This window comes from Prionailurus bengalensis, chromosome B2, assembly GCF_016509475.1.
Source record: "Prionailurus bengalensis isolate Pbe53 chromosome B2, Fcat_Pben_1.1_paternal_pri, whole genome shotgun sequence".
Classification (NCBI taxonomy): domain Eukaryota; kingdom Metazoa; phylum Chordata; class Mammalia; order Carnivora; family Felidae; genus Prionailurus; species Prionailurus bengalensis.
This window is the reverse complement of record NC_057349.1, coordinates 105,882,473-105,896,589: the sequence shown is the minus strand read 5'-3', so window position 1 is coordinate 105,896,589 and position 14,117 is coordinate 105,882,473. Positions and strand designations below refer to the sequence as shown.

Here is a 14,117-nt window from a genome sequence, read left to right as displayed (position 1 = left end):
GAGCCACCCAGGCGCCTGGGTAAGAGGAACATTTTGAATAGCGTCTGTCAGGGATTTGGAAATGGGACATGGGGTGAAGGACATCAGGTATTAAATAAGGTAGTCAGTATAAACCTCAATAAGCCACTAAGAGTTAAGGATGGTTTTAAAGCAGGGAAGTAATTGCTTCACATGCTTCTTAAAAAGGTAATTTTGTCAACTACACATAGAATGAATTGAGGGAATGAGAGAGATTTGAAAGCACAGACGTAGTGTGACCAGCATGGAGGTTATGATAATACTTTAATATTTTAACAGACACGATTTTTAAAAAAAATAGCACATTTTTTGGAGCGGTTTCTGATTTCTTCTTTTGAAGATGTGACTTCCACACCAGGAAAAGGATTCAAGCTTAGAGCATTTCAGGGGGATAAATGCCTGGGACGGACAATGAAGGAGAGTTGTCTGGTGCCTTTACCTGCAGGGTTAGCTGAATGGACCTGGGGGGCTTACTCCAGGCAGATGTTAGATGTCCCTACGCCTTAGTTCTGGAGATTTGGCAGTGTGCAAAGAGCCTCACACTGAACTAGGCCATGCCCGGAAGCATAGCTGGACAGCTGATGAAGCTGGTTGAGGAATTTTTCCCCTTCCCTGACTAGCGCCCTCTTATTGTTGATCAGATTTTAGGCTGTGTGTGGCCACCTCTGCTGGTTATTCCCTGACCATCCTCAGAACCTCAGGTCAGACACTGGCCTAGGACAGTATTTGAAATGTTCCCAGGCAGAGTAGAATACATGGATCCTTCTTTGTTCAAACTAGTGTCTCATGCATCCTAACAGCGCTGGAGCATTTTCTGATGCTGGAGAGATAACATGATCCAGGGTGCATGGCTAGTCAAATCAAAATAATGAAGAAGGCAAATTTTGCTTTCATTTCTGGGCCTTTCTTCTGGATTTGTAAGCTCTCATGCCCTCCAGGTATTCTGGACCTACACTGGGTATCCTTTTCGTGAATAGCACCTTATTCTTCAATTCTTTCTCACTTTTCTAGCCACATTAAAACTTATAGGTCTCTGTTTTGTGTTTCATGCTTCATGGCCCTCTTCTTTTCTTGATGGGAAATGTATGATTCTAGATGGTGCCCTGATGAAGATAATTTCTTAACCAAGTGGAATTGTTATTAGTCAGGGATTATCTTGCCCAACCTGACCAGCCTTTTGGGGAGGATTTTTGTGGGAGAGATTTGGACAAGAATCACAGCTCACCATGTAGGTGGCATCTAACTTGCTCAAAGTGAAGCAGATCATGTCTGAGCATTGACCCTAATGAATTGGGTTTTTTGACATCCTGATTCTGATTAGTGAAAGATGATTTGTACCCCTCTGCTCACCAAGGTGACTGAATGCGTGGAGCAGAGGAGTGGACACAATGAGGTTTGTGTTTTTCAAAGATTAGTCTGAGAGTTGAGGAGGAATTGTATCAGAGAAAGGCCAAGAGATCAATTAACAGGCCCTTTATTTATTTTTTTTAATTTTTTTTTCCCAACGTTTATTTATTTTTGGGACAGAGAGAGACAGAGCATGAACGGGGGAGGGGCAGAGAGAGAGGGAGACACAGAATCGGAAGCAGGCTCCAGGCTCTGAGCCATCAGCCCAGAGCCTGACACGGGGCTCGAACTCACGGACCGCGAGATCGTGACCTGGCTGAAGTCGGACGCCCAACCGACTGCGCCACCCAGGCGCCCCAACAGGCCCTTTAAAAACTCATCCACTGTGAAGGTTGAACTGTCTTATTTCTACCAACTCTCATTAGTCAGGAGTGATGCAGAGCATTTGCCAAACGTGTTCAGAGGGAGCGAAGTCTACACAAGAACCAAGTGACATCAGAGTATGTCTTTCTCTGGGAAGAGGAAATAAAAGAGTGTGGTTTCAGGGGTGGGAGTTATGAGAAGTAGGTGGAGGCATGAAGGCAGATAGGCTGTTAGATCATTTGTTTTTCTGTCTGCTCTTTGCTACTTAGATAGCTTCTAAAGTCTGTGAGTGAATGCTTAATTAATTCACGCATGTTCCTTGAATCCTTCATAAGGGAGAGGGTCCTGCCTTAAACACAGTCAACTTGGATTCCAAGGGACCCTGGGAGCTGGGGTAAGGAACACACAGTCTGGGCCAGCACAGCTGAGGCCAGCAAGAGGGAAGCACACTGTTCTAAATCTTGCTTATCTGAACCTGTATCTTCAGCTGGAATTAGTAAGGCTATAGCACTCTCCTGAGTGAGAAGGCCCAGGATTCACTTCTTCCAACTCGCGTTAATCATTGACTCCTGTTTTATTATAGCTTCTCCTCTCCTTCCGCACCGGGCACCACCCTACAGTTTCAATTCATTCAGCTCTCCGGAGATTTTTGATAATTTTTTTCCAGAACATTTCTCCTATTTACGTACCTCCACATTTAATTTTATTTCATAAAGGAGATGCAAGGAAAATAATACTTGAAAGGGTCCCTCAGGAAAGTAGCTAACTGGTCTCAGTCAGGGATCAAGAGTTGCACCTCATAGATATCTTACCACCTCCTATCACTTACTTTGAATATTAATACAAATATTTAATTTACACTTCAAAACACAACACTTTTTCCTATCCTATTTAAATTTGTGCCTGTAATTTTCCTGCTCACCATGTCACCACTACTTCTTCTAGTTCCGGAAACTGCTCCTTCCATCAGAAATATCGAGAGCTCAAGTCCCGACACCGTGGAAGTCAGTTGGGCTCCACCACAATTCCCAGGAGGACCTATTTTGGGTTACAACTTAAGGCTGATCAGCAAAAATCAACAATTAGATTCAGGGACACAGAGAACCAGTTTCCAGTTTTACTCCACTCTACCAAACACCACCTACAGGTAAGAATTAAGTGGTGCAAGGTAATTGTAGCCAGCATGGCTGCAGGCATAGTAATTATCAAAGAAATATGGCCCCAAAGTTGTTTAAATGTATTTGGAGAACTCCCCTTGACTTTGTGCTGTTGCGTTGAAGTTCTTGTAGCTTTCCTCAAGTTTGTGTGTTAGATTACAGTGTCCTAAGCAAAAACATTCTGAAGTATTTCTATTATATTCAGCGGATCCTTATAAAGAGGCACTAATAAAGACACCATATACACCATACCATTTCTTTATTTAATCCAACATGAAAAAAGTAGGGAGGTGAAATTCTGTTAGTGGTGCTTTATTTATTTTTTTAATTAATCGTTACGGAGATTATTTTATTACTGTTAGCTTTTCTAGCATTTACTAACACCTCTTTAAATTAGGGTAGGAATGGGGGTCATGTAGATAGCAGAGTTCAGCTTTTGACCTCTGTGACCCTGACCTGGTCTACGGGGAATGCAAATAAGGATGTGATTGATGGTCTTTTCAGGGCTGAGCAGTGGTACCGAGAAACTAGATACATGCATTGCCACATTGTTCTTTAAATAGAAATATTGCTCCTTCTCTTTTTATTTCATGTTCACACCATGCCATGTGAAACACATCTCTCCAAATTGTTTTTGGAATAGGTTTTCCATTGCAGCAGTAAATGAAGTTGGTGAGGGGCCAGAAGCAGAATCTAGTATTACCACTCCATCCTCAGCAGGTACAGCCTGGGAATGCTCCTTTGTTACTTGGAACTGAGGGGTGGCAAGGGTGGGTTCAGCGCTCAGAGTCCGGGGTCATCTGGTGGAGCCCAAGAACCCCACCTCTCCTGCCCAAATAAACACTGTCTTTTGGCACTTGGTAAGCTTTTGGTTTTAAATGAATCCCCTTATTCGGCAAACAGAAGGAAGTTATAAGACCCATGTTCTTAAGTCAGAATTTAGAAATTTAAAACTTAGAATGAAAAATTTAGGGATAGAAAAATGGCCTCAAGCAAATCCTTAGTTTCAGATGAAATCACTAGTGATTGTGACTCATATTTAGATACTTAGGGACACATATAATCTTTTTGCCCTCAACCCCGTTTCATATTATGTATCATCAATTAATACATATCAGATATTTGTTTCTTCCATTCTCCTTAAGGTTTTAAAATATATCTGGATTTAATAATTGACATTTTACCATTTTTAATATTCAATCTACCAAATTAGCTTTTGTGATTTTTTTGCCAGTGTCATTTTTGTTTTCACTTTGGCATTTCAACAACTGCCTTGAGAGATTGAGTACTTCCTGTATGAGGCCCGTGTGGGAAAAACAATAATGAATTATCTGCACGCATCTATGCCAGTGTGTATTCAATGTCATCTATCGCCGGCCTTTGGTTTTTTGGCTGTTACCGGACTCTAGGAAAGGAGAGACATTTCTGTTATGCAAGAAGCATCCGAAGGGCGAGTTAAATATAGAACAGGCTTGAGGTTGTTGTTACTGCAATTATTGCATAACTTTTATTAATTGCCCTAAAAGTGTTCGTCGACGCACACGGCATCAGTCTCCAGTTGAGTGGGACGTCAAGCAGAGCTCTGCAGTCCTCAGATTTCATTGCTCTAAGGACTTCTCTCTGGCCTCAAAGGGAGAGATCATTGAAAAAAGAGACAAGCAATGTCTGTCTGGTGTTATGCGACAAGCCAGTCTGGCCTGGGCTGGCCCACCTCCACCAAGCAGTCACATTCTCATGGCTGGGGGTAACGAGCTGAGCTCCTACTTGGGGCAAGGCTGTTGAAACGGTGATCCCTTATGTGATCTTATTCTGGGGGCCCTCTGGGGCACATATGTATAAATCCTACTCGATTGACACTGTACTTCGCTCCCCTCATCATGGACTAAATGTGATTTGTACTGCAGTTGAAATGTCCCAGTGTCTTCAGACAAAAATCTGACCAGCCTCTTTCAAGCATTAGTTGTCTTGCTTTGAAGGATGGTAATAGGTTCTTTTGCGTGTGTGTCAATGTGTATATTGTTGGTCTGTCTGTAAATCATGTTATTGTTTTAGTTCAAGAAGAGGAACAGTGGCTCTTTTTATCCAGAAAATCTTCTCTAAGAAAGAGATCTTTAAAACATCTGGTAGATGAAGCACATTGCCTTCATTCAGATGCTATATACAGTAATATTACAGGTCAGTATAATGAAAGAAATGTTCCCTTAGTGTGAAAAAAAAAAAAAGATCCAGACTGACTTCTGTTATGATCTCCTTATTAACAATGAAAAGAAATATATTTTCTGTCACGTACTTCTTTTCCCTGGTTGTTGTATAGTAACAGACATGTATTTGCATGGCTCTTCTAGGAATAGCGATTAATGTCCACCAGCAAGTTGTGTATTTCTCTGAAGGAACTCTCATATGGGTGAAAGAGGTTGCCAACATGTCTGATGTGTCTGACCTGAGAATTTTTTACAGAGGCTCAGGATTAATTTCTTCCATCTCCGTAGACTGGCTTTATCAGAGGATGTATTTCATCATGGATGAACGGGTTAGTCGGAGAATTTAAAGTGAACAGCTAGATATTGACACATGCATTTCTCGGTATATTTACAAGTAAACACAATTCATTCAATAAATACTCACTGAATATTTGCTATGTTCTAGACGCTGGGTTAGCAATGAATCACAGATCTGGTCTATAGGCGGGTCTAGAATTTATCTAGGACTAATCCTGACCTACCTTTAAGTCATCTTTATTTGTGATTTTTTAGAGCCACGGGTTTATTACATTTGTGATAACTCACTTTCCATAAGAGAGTGGTGGTCTCTGTGCTATCACTAGGTGAGACTACCGATCATGATTAAAATCAACTGCAGGCAGTTTAAATTAGACAATAGCCAGGGATAACTTTAGTAGGTTTCTGAAAATACAGTATAACTGAAATCTTTAAGGAGACACACTTGATGTGTTTCAAGTTTCCTTATTTCAAAGGGACAAGCTTATTACAATCACCATTGCTGGAAGCCCATAAACTTGGATATAGCTTAAATATTAAAAAATAGTTGAGGAGTGCCTGACTGGTTCAGTCAGTCGAGCATGTGATTCTTGATCTCGGGGTTGTAAGTTCAAGCTCCACGTTGGCTGTACAGATTACTTAAAAATCTCTGGGGTGCCTGGGTGGCTCAGTTGGTTGAGTGTCCAACTCTTGATTTCAGCTCAGGTCATGGTCCCAGGGTCATGGGATTGAGCCCTGTGTTGGACTCTGAGCTAAGTGTAGAGCCTGCTTAGGATTCTCTCTCTCTCTCTCTCTCTCTCTCTCTCTCTCTCTCTCTCTTCCCCTCCCCCTGCCTGTCTCCCCTGCTTGTGTTCTCTTTCTCTTTCAAATAAAAAAAAATCTTAAAAAAAGTAGTTGAGTGCTTCCACAAGCCAGAAAAATAGGTTTTTGTATTTTATTGATGTAAACAGGATACACACTCATTAGGATATAGGATATAAAACTGACTTTTAAGTTTTTTTTTCTTTCTTATACTTTGAAAAGTGATCAGTGACTAGCAAATTCTAAGCACAGAACAGATGCTCAGGAATACTTATTGTTAGAGAGGGTGTGAAGGTAGGGGACACAGTGAAAAAATAAAAAAAGAAATACTTGTTGCCAAACTGAACATAGACAGACACTGATCTATACTGATGCATGCTTGATTCTCTAGGTATACACCTGTGATTTAGAGAACTGCTCAAACACTGAGGAAATTACTCCTCCGTCAATTACCACACCTCAAAAAATTGTGGCTGATTCGTACAATGGGTAAGTGTTAACCTTATGATGATGGATTCTCTTCCTTGGCAAGAATCTTTGGGAAACTTGCTTGACAATGAAACATCATAGAATTAGAGGAACCAATCTATAGATCTTATTTCAAATAAAATAAAATATAATTTTAGGCAAAGTTTTCCTTTTATAGAGCCACGAGGAAATTTCTTGCAAACTTGAACTACAACTTCTCAAGTTGAGTGGATTTTCCTCTCCTTCAAGGTAAAATATGGGTATATGGGAAAGACCTCTTGTGGGGGACTCAGGGATAGATTCCAGTCCTGGATTTGTCATTTTATGGCATGACTCCGGGTCCTTTTGCCCCCTCAACATTCCCCGCGGGAAGTCCTTTCTGACTGCTTCCTTTCATCGTACTGTTTCTTTTGCTGAGCAATTCAACACCAATTCATTTCTCTGGTCTGGTTCTCACACCTATCAGAAGCTGGCTGTGCAAGATAGCTGCTATCACCCACCTTTGGACACAGGTATTGATGGTTAATAACAAGGAAAAATTTCCCGCTATAAATATCTATTCCCCCCCCTCCCCCGCAAATGAAATAGACACATTTTAGCTCAGCTGTCCTCCTTAAATTGCAGTACGACTTGTAGCAAGTAACTTTTTGTTTATCTATTCATATGTGGAAGATAACAATGCTGGCCCGGTTGGGTTATTTTGAGTATGACATGAGGTATTCCCTGTGAATATATGTTGTGATCTCCAAATGCACATAAATGTGAAGGATGCAAACACAGAAAATTATTTTGTGAATGTTATTTCTTAAATGTGACTGGATAATAACAGGTTAATAACAATAAGCAAGGCCAATGTTTGTAAGATTACTTTTTTTTTCTTTCTTGTAGGAGTAAAATTGTTTTCGTTTTGAATGAAAACAAAGTATATAGCCCAAGGCGCTTTTTATTTTTCATGAATTGACATTAAAAACAAAGGTTGCTCATTGTTGATCTGAAATCAAGTTTTCCATTCATATTTGTTCGTACTGTACTAGTTACTTATTTTATCTTAGGATTGAATGAATCACTGAATTCAAGAATGTGTTTGAAAAACACTGTGATGTAGGATAAGTCTTTTGGATTCCCTGAATATTATTTTTCTCATTTGTAAAAGTCTAAGATCCTATGAAATGGAACTTTGTTGCTGGCCATTACACAGAAAGCCTCATTTTATAAATAAACTTCACCTACTAAAATAATAATAAATATATTTATACTATTATGTGTAATAATATTATATTATTATATTTATAATATTATGTATAATAAATGTAATAAGGATAACAAAATTCACCCATTACATCAATCACTCAAAATTCATCTTAGTGAGGTTTTTGGTGGCTCTTTTTTTTCCATTAGGATAAAACTGTTTTGAGCTTAGATTTTGAAATGTGACTAGAAATATTAACGATAATTGATATTAATTGGGCACTTAGTATGTGCTTCTAAGTGTATTACTTCCAAAAATTCATTTAGTTCTTGTTCATCCCTATGAAGTAGGTACTTTTGCTATGTCAGTTTACAGATAGGAAAATAAGGCACAGGTTAGTAATGACCCAAGATCGCACGGCTCTTTTGCAATGGGACCAGTACTTGGCTCCCAATGTCTGTCTTCTAATCATCTCCCTATACAACAATAGGGTTTCTGTAAAAATCAGCATATAACTTTCAGCAACACTTTGCTTGTAGTGATCCTAAGGAACTCCAAATGTGTGAAATCATTTATTCTCCTGGCATTAAAAATGGTTTCCTTTGGACTCCTGGGTGGCTCAGTCTGTTAAGTGTCCGACTTTGGCACAGGTCATGATCTCACAGTTCAGTAGTTCAAGCCCTGGATCGGTCTCTCTGCTGTCAGTGCAGAGCCTGCTTCATATCCTCGGTCCCCTCTCCCCTCCCCCACTCTCCCTCTCAAAAATAAACATTAAAAAAAAGCATTAAAGAATGGTTTATGTTGTTATTTTGCACCAGTGAATTATTCACTCATTGAGGCTTCTAAACTTCTTCCCTTCTTCCTTCTGCCTTCTTCCCCCCTCCCCTTTCCTCTCTCTGCCTTCTTTTCCCCTCCCCCCCACACACCCCAGCTCTGTTAACTTTCACTCTCTTTTCTTTCCCCTCCAAAGTGGCAAAGAGTATTAAAGACCCACACTACTTCAGTACAAGGATTGTAATCTTCATGCCAAATCTTCCTCTTATCTACCCTGAAATCCCTTTATATTCCCTTAATAGCTTTGAATTTGGTAAACAAAAGCAGGCAGTTAAGAGCCAAGTTGTTTCTGCTTTTTGCCTGCTACAACCCTTTCTTTTTTAAAAAAAAAATTTTTTTTTTTTAGCGTTTATTTATTTTTGAGACAGAGAGAGACAGAGCATGAACAGGGGAGGGTCAGAGAGAGGGAGACACAGAATCTGAAACAGGCTCCAGGCTCCGAGCCATCAGCCCAGAGCCTGACGCGGGGCTTGAACTCACGGACCGAGAGATCATGACCTGGTCCGAAGTCAGCCACTTAACCGACTGAGCCACCCAGGCGCCCCGCTACAACCCTTTCTTAAGACAAGAAACATAGGTTAACATCTCAGCGTGGAGTTTATATCTCAGATATTATTCTAGCACAGGAGTGGAGCATATTGATAAAGATTTGGGACTGCCATCAAGGAGAACAAGAACGGGACTGAATAGGACAAAGAAAATGATTGGACAGTTGTGGTGAAATGTTGGAATCCTGTCAATCCACAGGGTTGTGATAAGAAAGATTTACTCAGCAGAAGTATACTTTTGTTAGCATCTGTCTCCATGATCACCCATTCAAAATTAGCTTCATCCAAATTAATAGTTTTATGTTTTAGTTCAAATTCTATGTACAGATTTGGTTTATCAGTGAAATATTTTGGTGGTGTTTTTATTATTAAAAACTCACCTTCACTGTTGCCATGAGATTTCCATTGGCTTCTCCTAACTGCTGGGTGGTCCATCCTAGCTGTTTTGCTGTCTTGTGGGGTTTTAATCTTTATGGTTTGTAAAATGGTAGCTCTATTGCCCCACTCAACTGTAACTATTAAAAAAAAAACTTAGTCTACTCCAAAATGCAAAGTAGATTTACTATTATATTTATATACTATAAGATATTTATAGCAAAATAATAACTGTGGCTTTAAAATAGGTTAAGCATTTTTGCTTTATTTTATAATTCACAATGCATGGGAAAATTTATTGAAAGAATTAGATTTAAGAGTATGTGCATTATGGAGAAAAGTGTTTTACAATAAATAACACATGTAGGCATGTAATTTTTATATAATATGCTTTCCTTTAAAAGTAAGCTTCGTTAGGGGGCATCTGGGTGGCTCAGTCAGGTGAGCATCCGACTCGGGCTGAGGTTGTGATCTCGTGGTTCGCAAGTTCGAGCCCCACATGGGGGTTGCTGCTGTTAGTGCAAAGCCTGCTTCCTCTGTCCCCCTCTGTCTGCCCCTCCCCTGCTTGCACTCTCTCAAAATATAATTAAACATTAAAAAAAGTAGGCTTCATTAGAAAATCTTAAAGACCCTTTCTGCTCTTAAATTTTCTGATTCCTTAGAAAGTCACATATATGGTTAGAGACAAAGCATTGTTAAGTGAGACTGAAATTTTGCAATGTTTCAGCCTCTAACTTAAATGAATAGTGCGTATCTTTAGTAAATACCTTTACTCTTTCGCACCTTGGGACACCCTGGACTCAGTGACTGGTAAGATCAGAGGTTCTGACTGCACAACAGGACAAAGTGTTACCCTCACCCTTGCATTGGATCACACCCGGCTTCTTTTGCTCCTATGTCAGGTACGCGTTTTATCTCCTGAAAGACGGCATTTATAGAGTAGATCTCCCTGTGCCATCTGGTCAGGACTCAGAAGCCCTGCGTATTGTGGAGAGTTGCACGTTAAAGGACTTTGCAGTGAAGCCACAGTCCAAACGAATCATTTATTTCAATGACACCGCTCGTGTCTTCATGTCAACGTTTCTGGACGGCTCTGCTTCCCATCCTGTCCTAGCTCATGTCTCCTTTGCCGATGTGAAGAGCTTTGCTTGTGAAAACAATGACTTCCTTGTCACAGATGGCAAGGCTGTTTTCCAACAAGACTCTTTGTCTTTCAATGAGTTCATCGTGGGATGCGACCTGAGTCACATAGAAGAGTTTGGATTTGGAAACTTGGTCATCTTTGGCTCCTACGCCCAGCCGCACCCCATGCCGGGCCGCCCCCAGCAGCTCTCCGTGCTCTTTGGCTCCCATCAAGCCCTGGTTCAGTGGAAACCCCCTGCCCTCGCCATAGGAGCCAGTGAGTGCCCCCTCCCCAGTGTGGTTTCTGGCCTTGATGGAAGGAGAGTTTGAACTGCTTGACATGCGACTCAATTTTGAGAACCCATAGGTGATTATTCAGTCATCAACCAGAAATGCCTTTTAACTCCAGAAAAAGTGCTCATACATTTGTTCTGCATTTATTAGTAGGATCTCTGTATTCACCATGTATATCCCAACAGAATAGTTTGCACATTCATTGAATGTCACCCAGGGGCCAGGCACTGACACTGTGGTCAGAGTGAATGTATTAGCCAGAGGGATAGAGAAGGTGGGTTGAGATTTGGACCCATCTAGACCTGACATGAATTGGAGCAATTTCTTAAAGCTCTTTGAACTTGAACTTTCATCTCTGGAGAGGCAGTGTGTATGGAGGGTCAGCAGGTGGGCTCTGGGGCCAGCCTACATGGTTTCAAAGGCGGGCCTTGTCATTTATTAGTAGAATGATCCTGGGCATGCTACTTAACCAGCCCATGTGTTGTTTTCCACTACTGCAAAACCAGAATGTTACATATTTCTGTGGGATTGTCATGCAGATTAAATTAAGGTGCTTAAGGAAGGCACCTTTTGGGATGAGCACTGGGTGTTGTATGGAAACCAATTTGACAATAAACTTCATATATTGAAAAAAAAATTAAGGAGCTTACGTAGAACACTTAGTACTAGCACAGAGGTGGGCAAACTTCTTCTGTAAAGGAAGGACTAGATAGTACATATGTTCAGCTCTGTGGGCCATATGGTCTCTGTCATAGCTACTCAAGTCTGCCGTTACAGTGTGTAAACAGCCATAGATGATATGTAAATGAGGAACTGTGGCTGTGTTCCAGTACAACTTTATTTACAAAAACAGGCAGAGGGCCAGATCTGGCCTGTGGGCTGTAGTTTGCCAACTCCTGATTCTAGACTATTTAGCAAACATGGGCTATTTTTTACCTTACGACAAAGCTAACTATGCCTGTTTGCTGTATATTTCAACTGCCGTATAGGAAGTTTTTGTTGTTGTTTGTTTGTTTGTTCTTGTATAGTTTGGATTTCTAGAGGAAGGTGCTATGCAAACACTGAGAGTTGTAGTAGAGATTCATCATTAAACGTTTTTTCTTTAGGAGCCTGGTTACACTTAGCAGTATTATAGAACACCCTCCTGACAATTTTACATAGCCACACATCTAGCTTCGACTGAGCTTGACTCTGATTGGTTAGAAATGATGTCTCCTTCGACAGAGCAAAAGCTATGGTGTGGCTGGAATGGACAGTGTCCTAGTCATATCATGAGACTAACCCTGATGACTGGCGGGGTAACAGGTTTTACTGCCCAATTACCCTTCCACTCAAGATGAAGGTGTAGATGAATTTACTGGCAATTTTTTGTTTGCCCTTGTCTATGTCATCCTGGTCAGTAATGTTGTTTAACTCTTCTCATTAGGCCCCTCCGCCTGGCAGAACTGGACTTATGAGGTGAAAGTATCAACCGAGGACTTTCCTGAAATCACTCGGATTTTCTCTAACATAAGTGGGACCGTGCTTAACGTGCCTGAGCTGCAGAGTGCTGCAAGATACAAGGTTTCTGTGAGAGCCGGTTCTCCCAAGGGGCCAGGCCCTTGGTCGGAGCCCTTGGTGGGCACCACTCTGGTGCCAGGTGAGGAAACGGTCTTTTTATTTTTTAAAGTTTATTTATTTTGAGAGAGAGAGAGAGAGAGAGAGAGAGAGAGAGAGAGAAAGGGAGAAAACGAGTGGGGGAGAGGCAGAGAGAGAAGGAGAGAGAGCCCTCCAAGCAGGCTTCATGGTGTCAGCACAAAGCCTGAGGTGGGGCTTGATCTCATGAACTGTGAGATCACGACCTGAGCCGAGATCAAGAGTCGGATGCTGAACTGACTGAGCCACCCACGTACACTGAAAATGTCCTTGATTTAGGGAGTAATTCTGACAAAATAGGCTTATTCTCTGTGTCCTTAAGAGTTCCTCTCCTCCAGGGTGGTAAAGAAATTAGAATGAGGGTGCATTTGTCACTTGAGTATGTGTTCATTATCTGGATTAGGAAAGCAAACAAGGCATTGTGTGATATTGGATTTACATTTCTAAATTGTTATTTTAAACTTTTCAAGATATTTTTGAGGAAACAATATCGTTTCTTCTTCTTTATGGCTTTCTTCTTTCTCGTGGTTTGTTAAGTGACAATACCCCTGGAACTCAGAAGGTCATAGTGAGAGAAGTTGAGGGGCTCTGAATTATGCTGAATTCCATCCTCTTGGCTGAAAAGGAAACGGAAAGATAACTATTATGTTTGTATTGCTCTTGTTACCACGGTGGCTTTTGGGTGCTCTGCATGGGATCACGGCAACCAGTATCCAACCGCGCAGGAGGATTGTGCCATGATGATGACATTGCTCTAGAGGCACTGTCACCACACACTTCTCTTCACATTCAACTTCAATTATTTATCCAAAAATCACAAAACGTGTTTAATATGATAGGTAATTCTATTAGGCACATGTAGCCATCCATGTCCTTCCACAGTGTTTTTCAAATGTTGATATTCTTATACTTTATAAAGGAAATCTTGGGGTATAAGATGTGTCCCTTAAAACGTGTGCCTTCTGCAGTATTTCTTTTCTTTTTTTTTTTTTCCCAAACAGCTTCAGAACCACCGTTTATCATGGCTGTGAAAGAAGATGGGCTCTGGAGTAAGCCATTAAATAGCTTTGGCCCAGGAGAGTTCCTGTCCTCTGATATAGGAAATGTGTCAGGTAAACACCAAATCCCTTGTTCACTTGGACGTCAGGATTCTACTTATAAGGCTTCCTGCGCTCTTCAATACATTGAAAGAATTGAGTGTTTGGGTAGTAGGACAATAATGAAAGGAAAAAACATTCAGTGAACTACACTGCCAGTGTAGAAATATCAGTTCTCAGGTATAGGTGCTATTTATTATTTCACAAAAGGTGAGGCTATTTATTGATGTATTTGAATGTATTTGAATCTGTCAACGTTGTCTCATGGTAACAGCCTGTTTCCACTTAAAAACAGCTATACTTAAGTAATTTTTTATGTTTGCTGTAAGACTGAAGCACAGAATGGTTGCGTGAAGTTCTAAATACAATGT

General features: G+C 40.8%; 1 protein-coding gene across 2 annotated transcripts in view; it reads left to right on the top strand.

Annotated features, from left to right (window-relative positions):
* The window catches only part of ROS1 (ROS proto-oncogene 1, receptor tyrosine kinase), a 122,413-nt gene that overhangs the window by 26,804 nt on the left and 81,492 nt on the right, over window positions 1–14,117 (top strand). For both annotated transcript variants that reach the window (XM_043592200.1, XM_043592199.1), the window contains exons 8-15: window positions 2,674–2,875; window positions 3,529–3,605; window positions 4,938–5,060; window positions 5,231–5,415; window positions 6,576–6,673; window positions 10,501–10,997; window positions 12,441–12,653; window positions 13,651–13,761. In XM_043592200.1, the coding sequence (XP_043448135.1) occupies window positions 2,674–2,875; window positions 3,529–3,605; window positions 4,938–5,060; window positions 5,231–5,415; window positions 6,576–6,673; window positions 10,501–10,997; window positions 12,441–12,653; window positions 13,651–13,761 (1,506 nt within the window). The remainder of the gene's footprint in view (window positions 1–2,673; window positions 2,876–3,528; window positions 3,606–4,937; window positions 5,061–5,230; window positions 5,416–6,575; window positions 6,674–10,500; window positions 10,998–12,440; window positions 12,654–13,650; window positions 13,762–14,117) is intronic.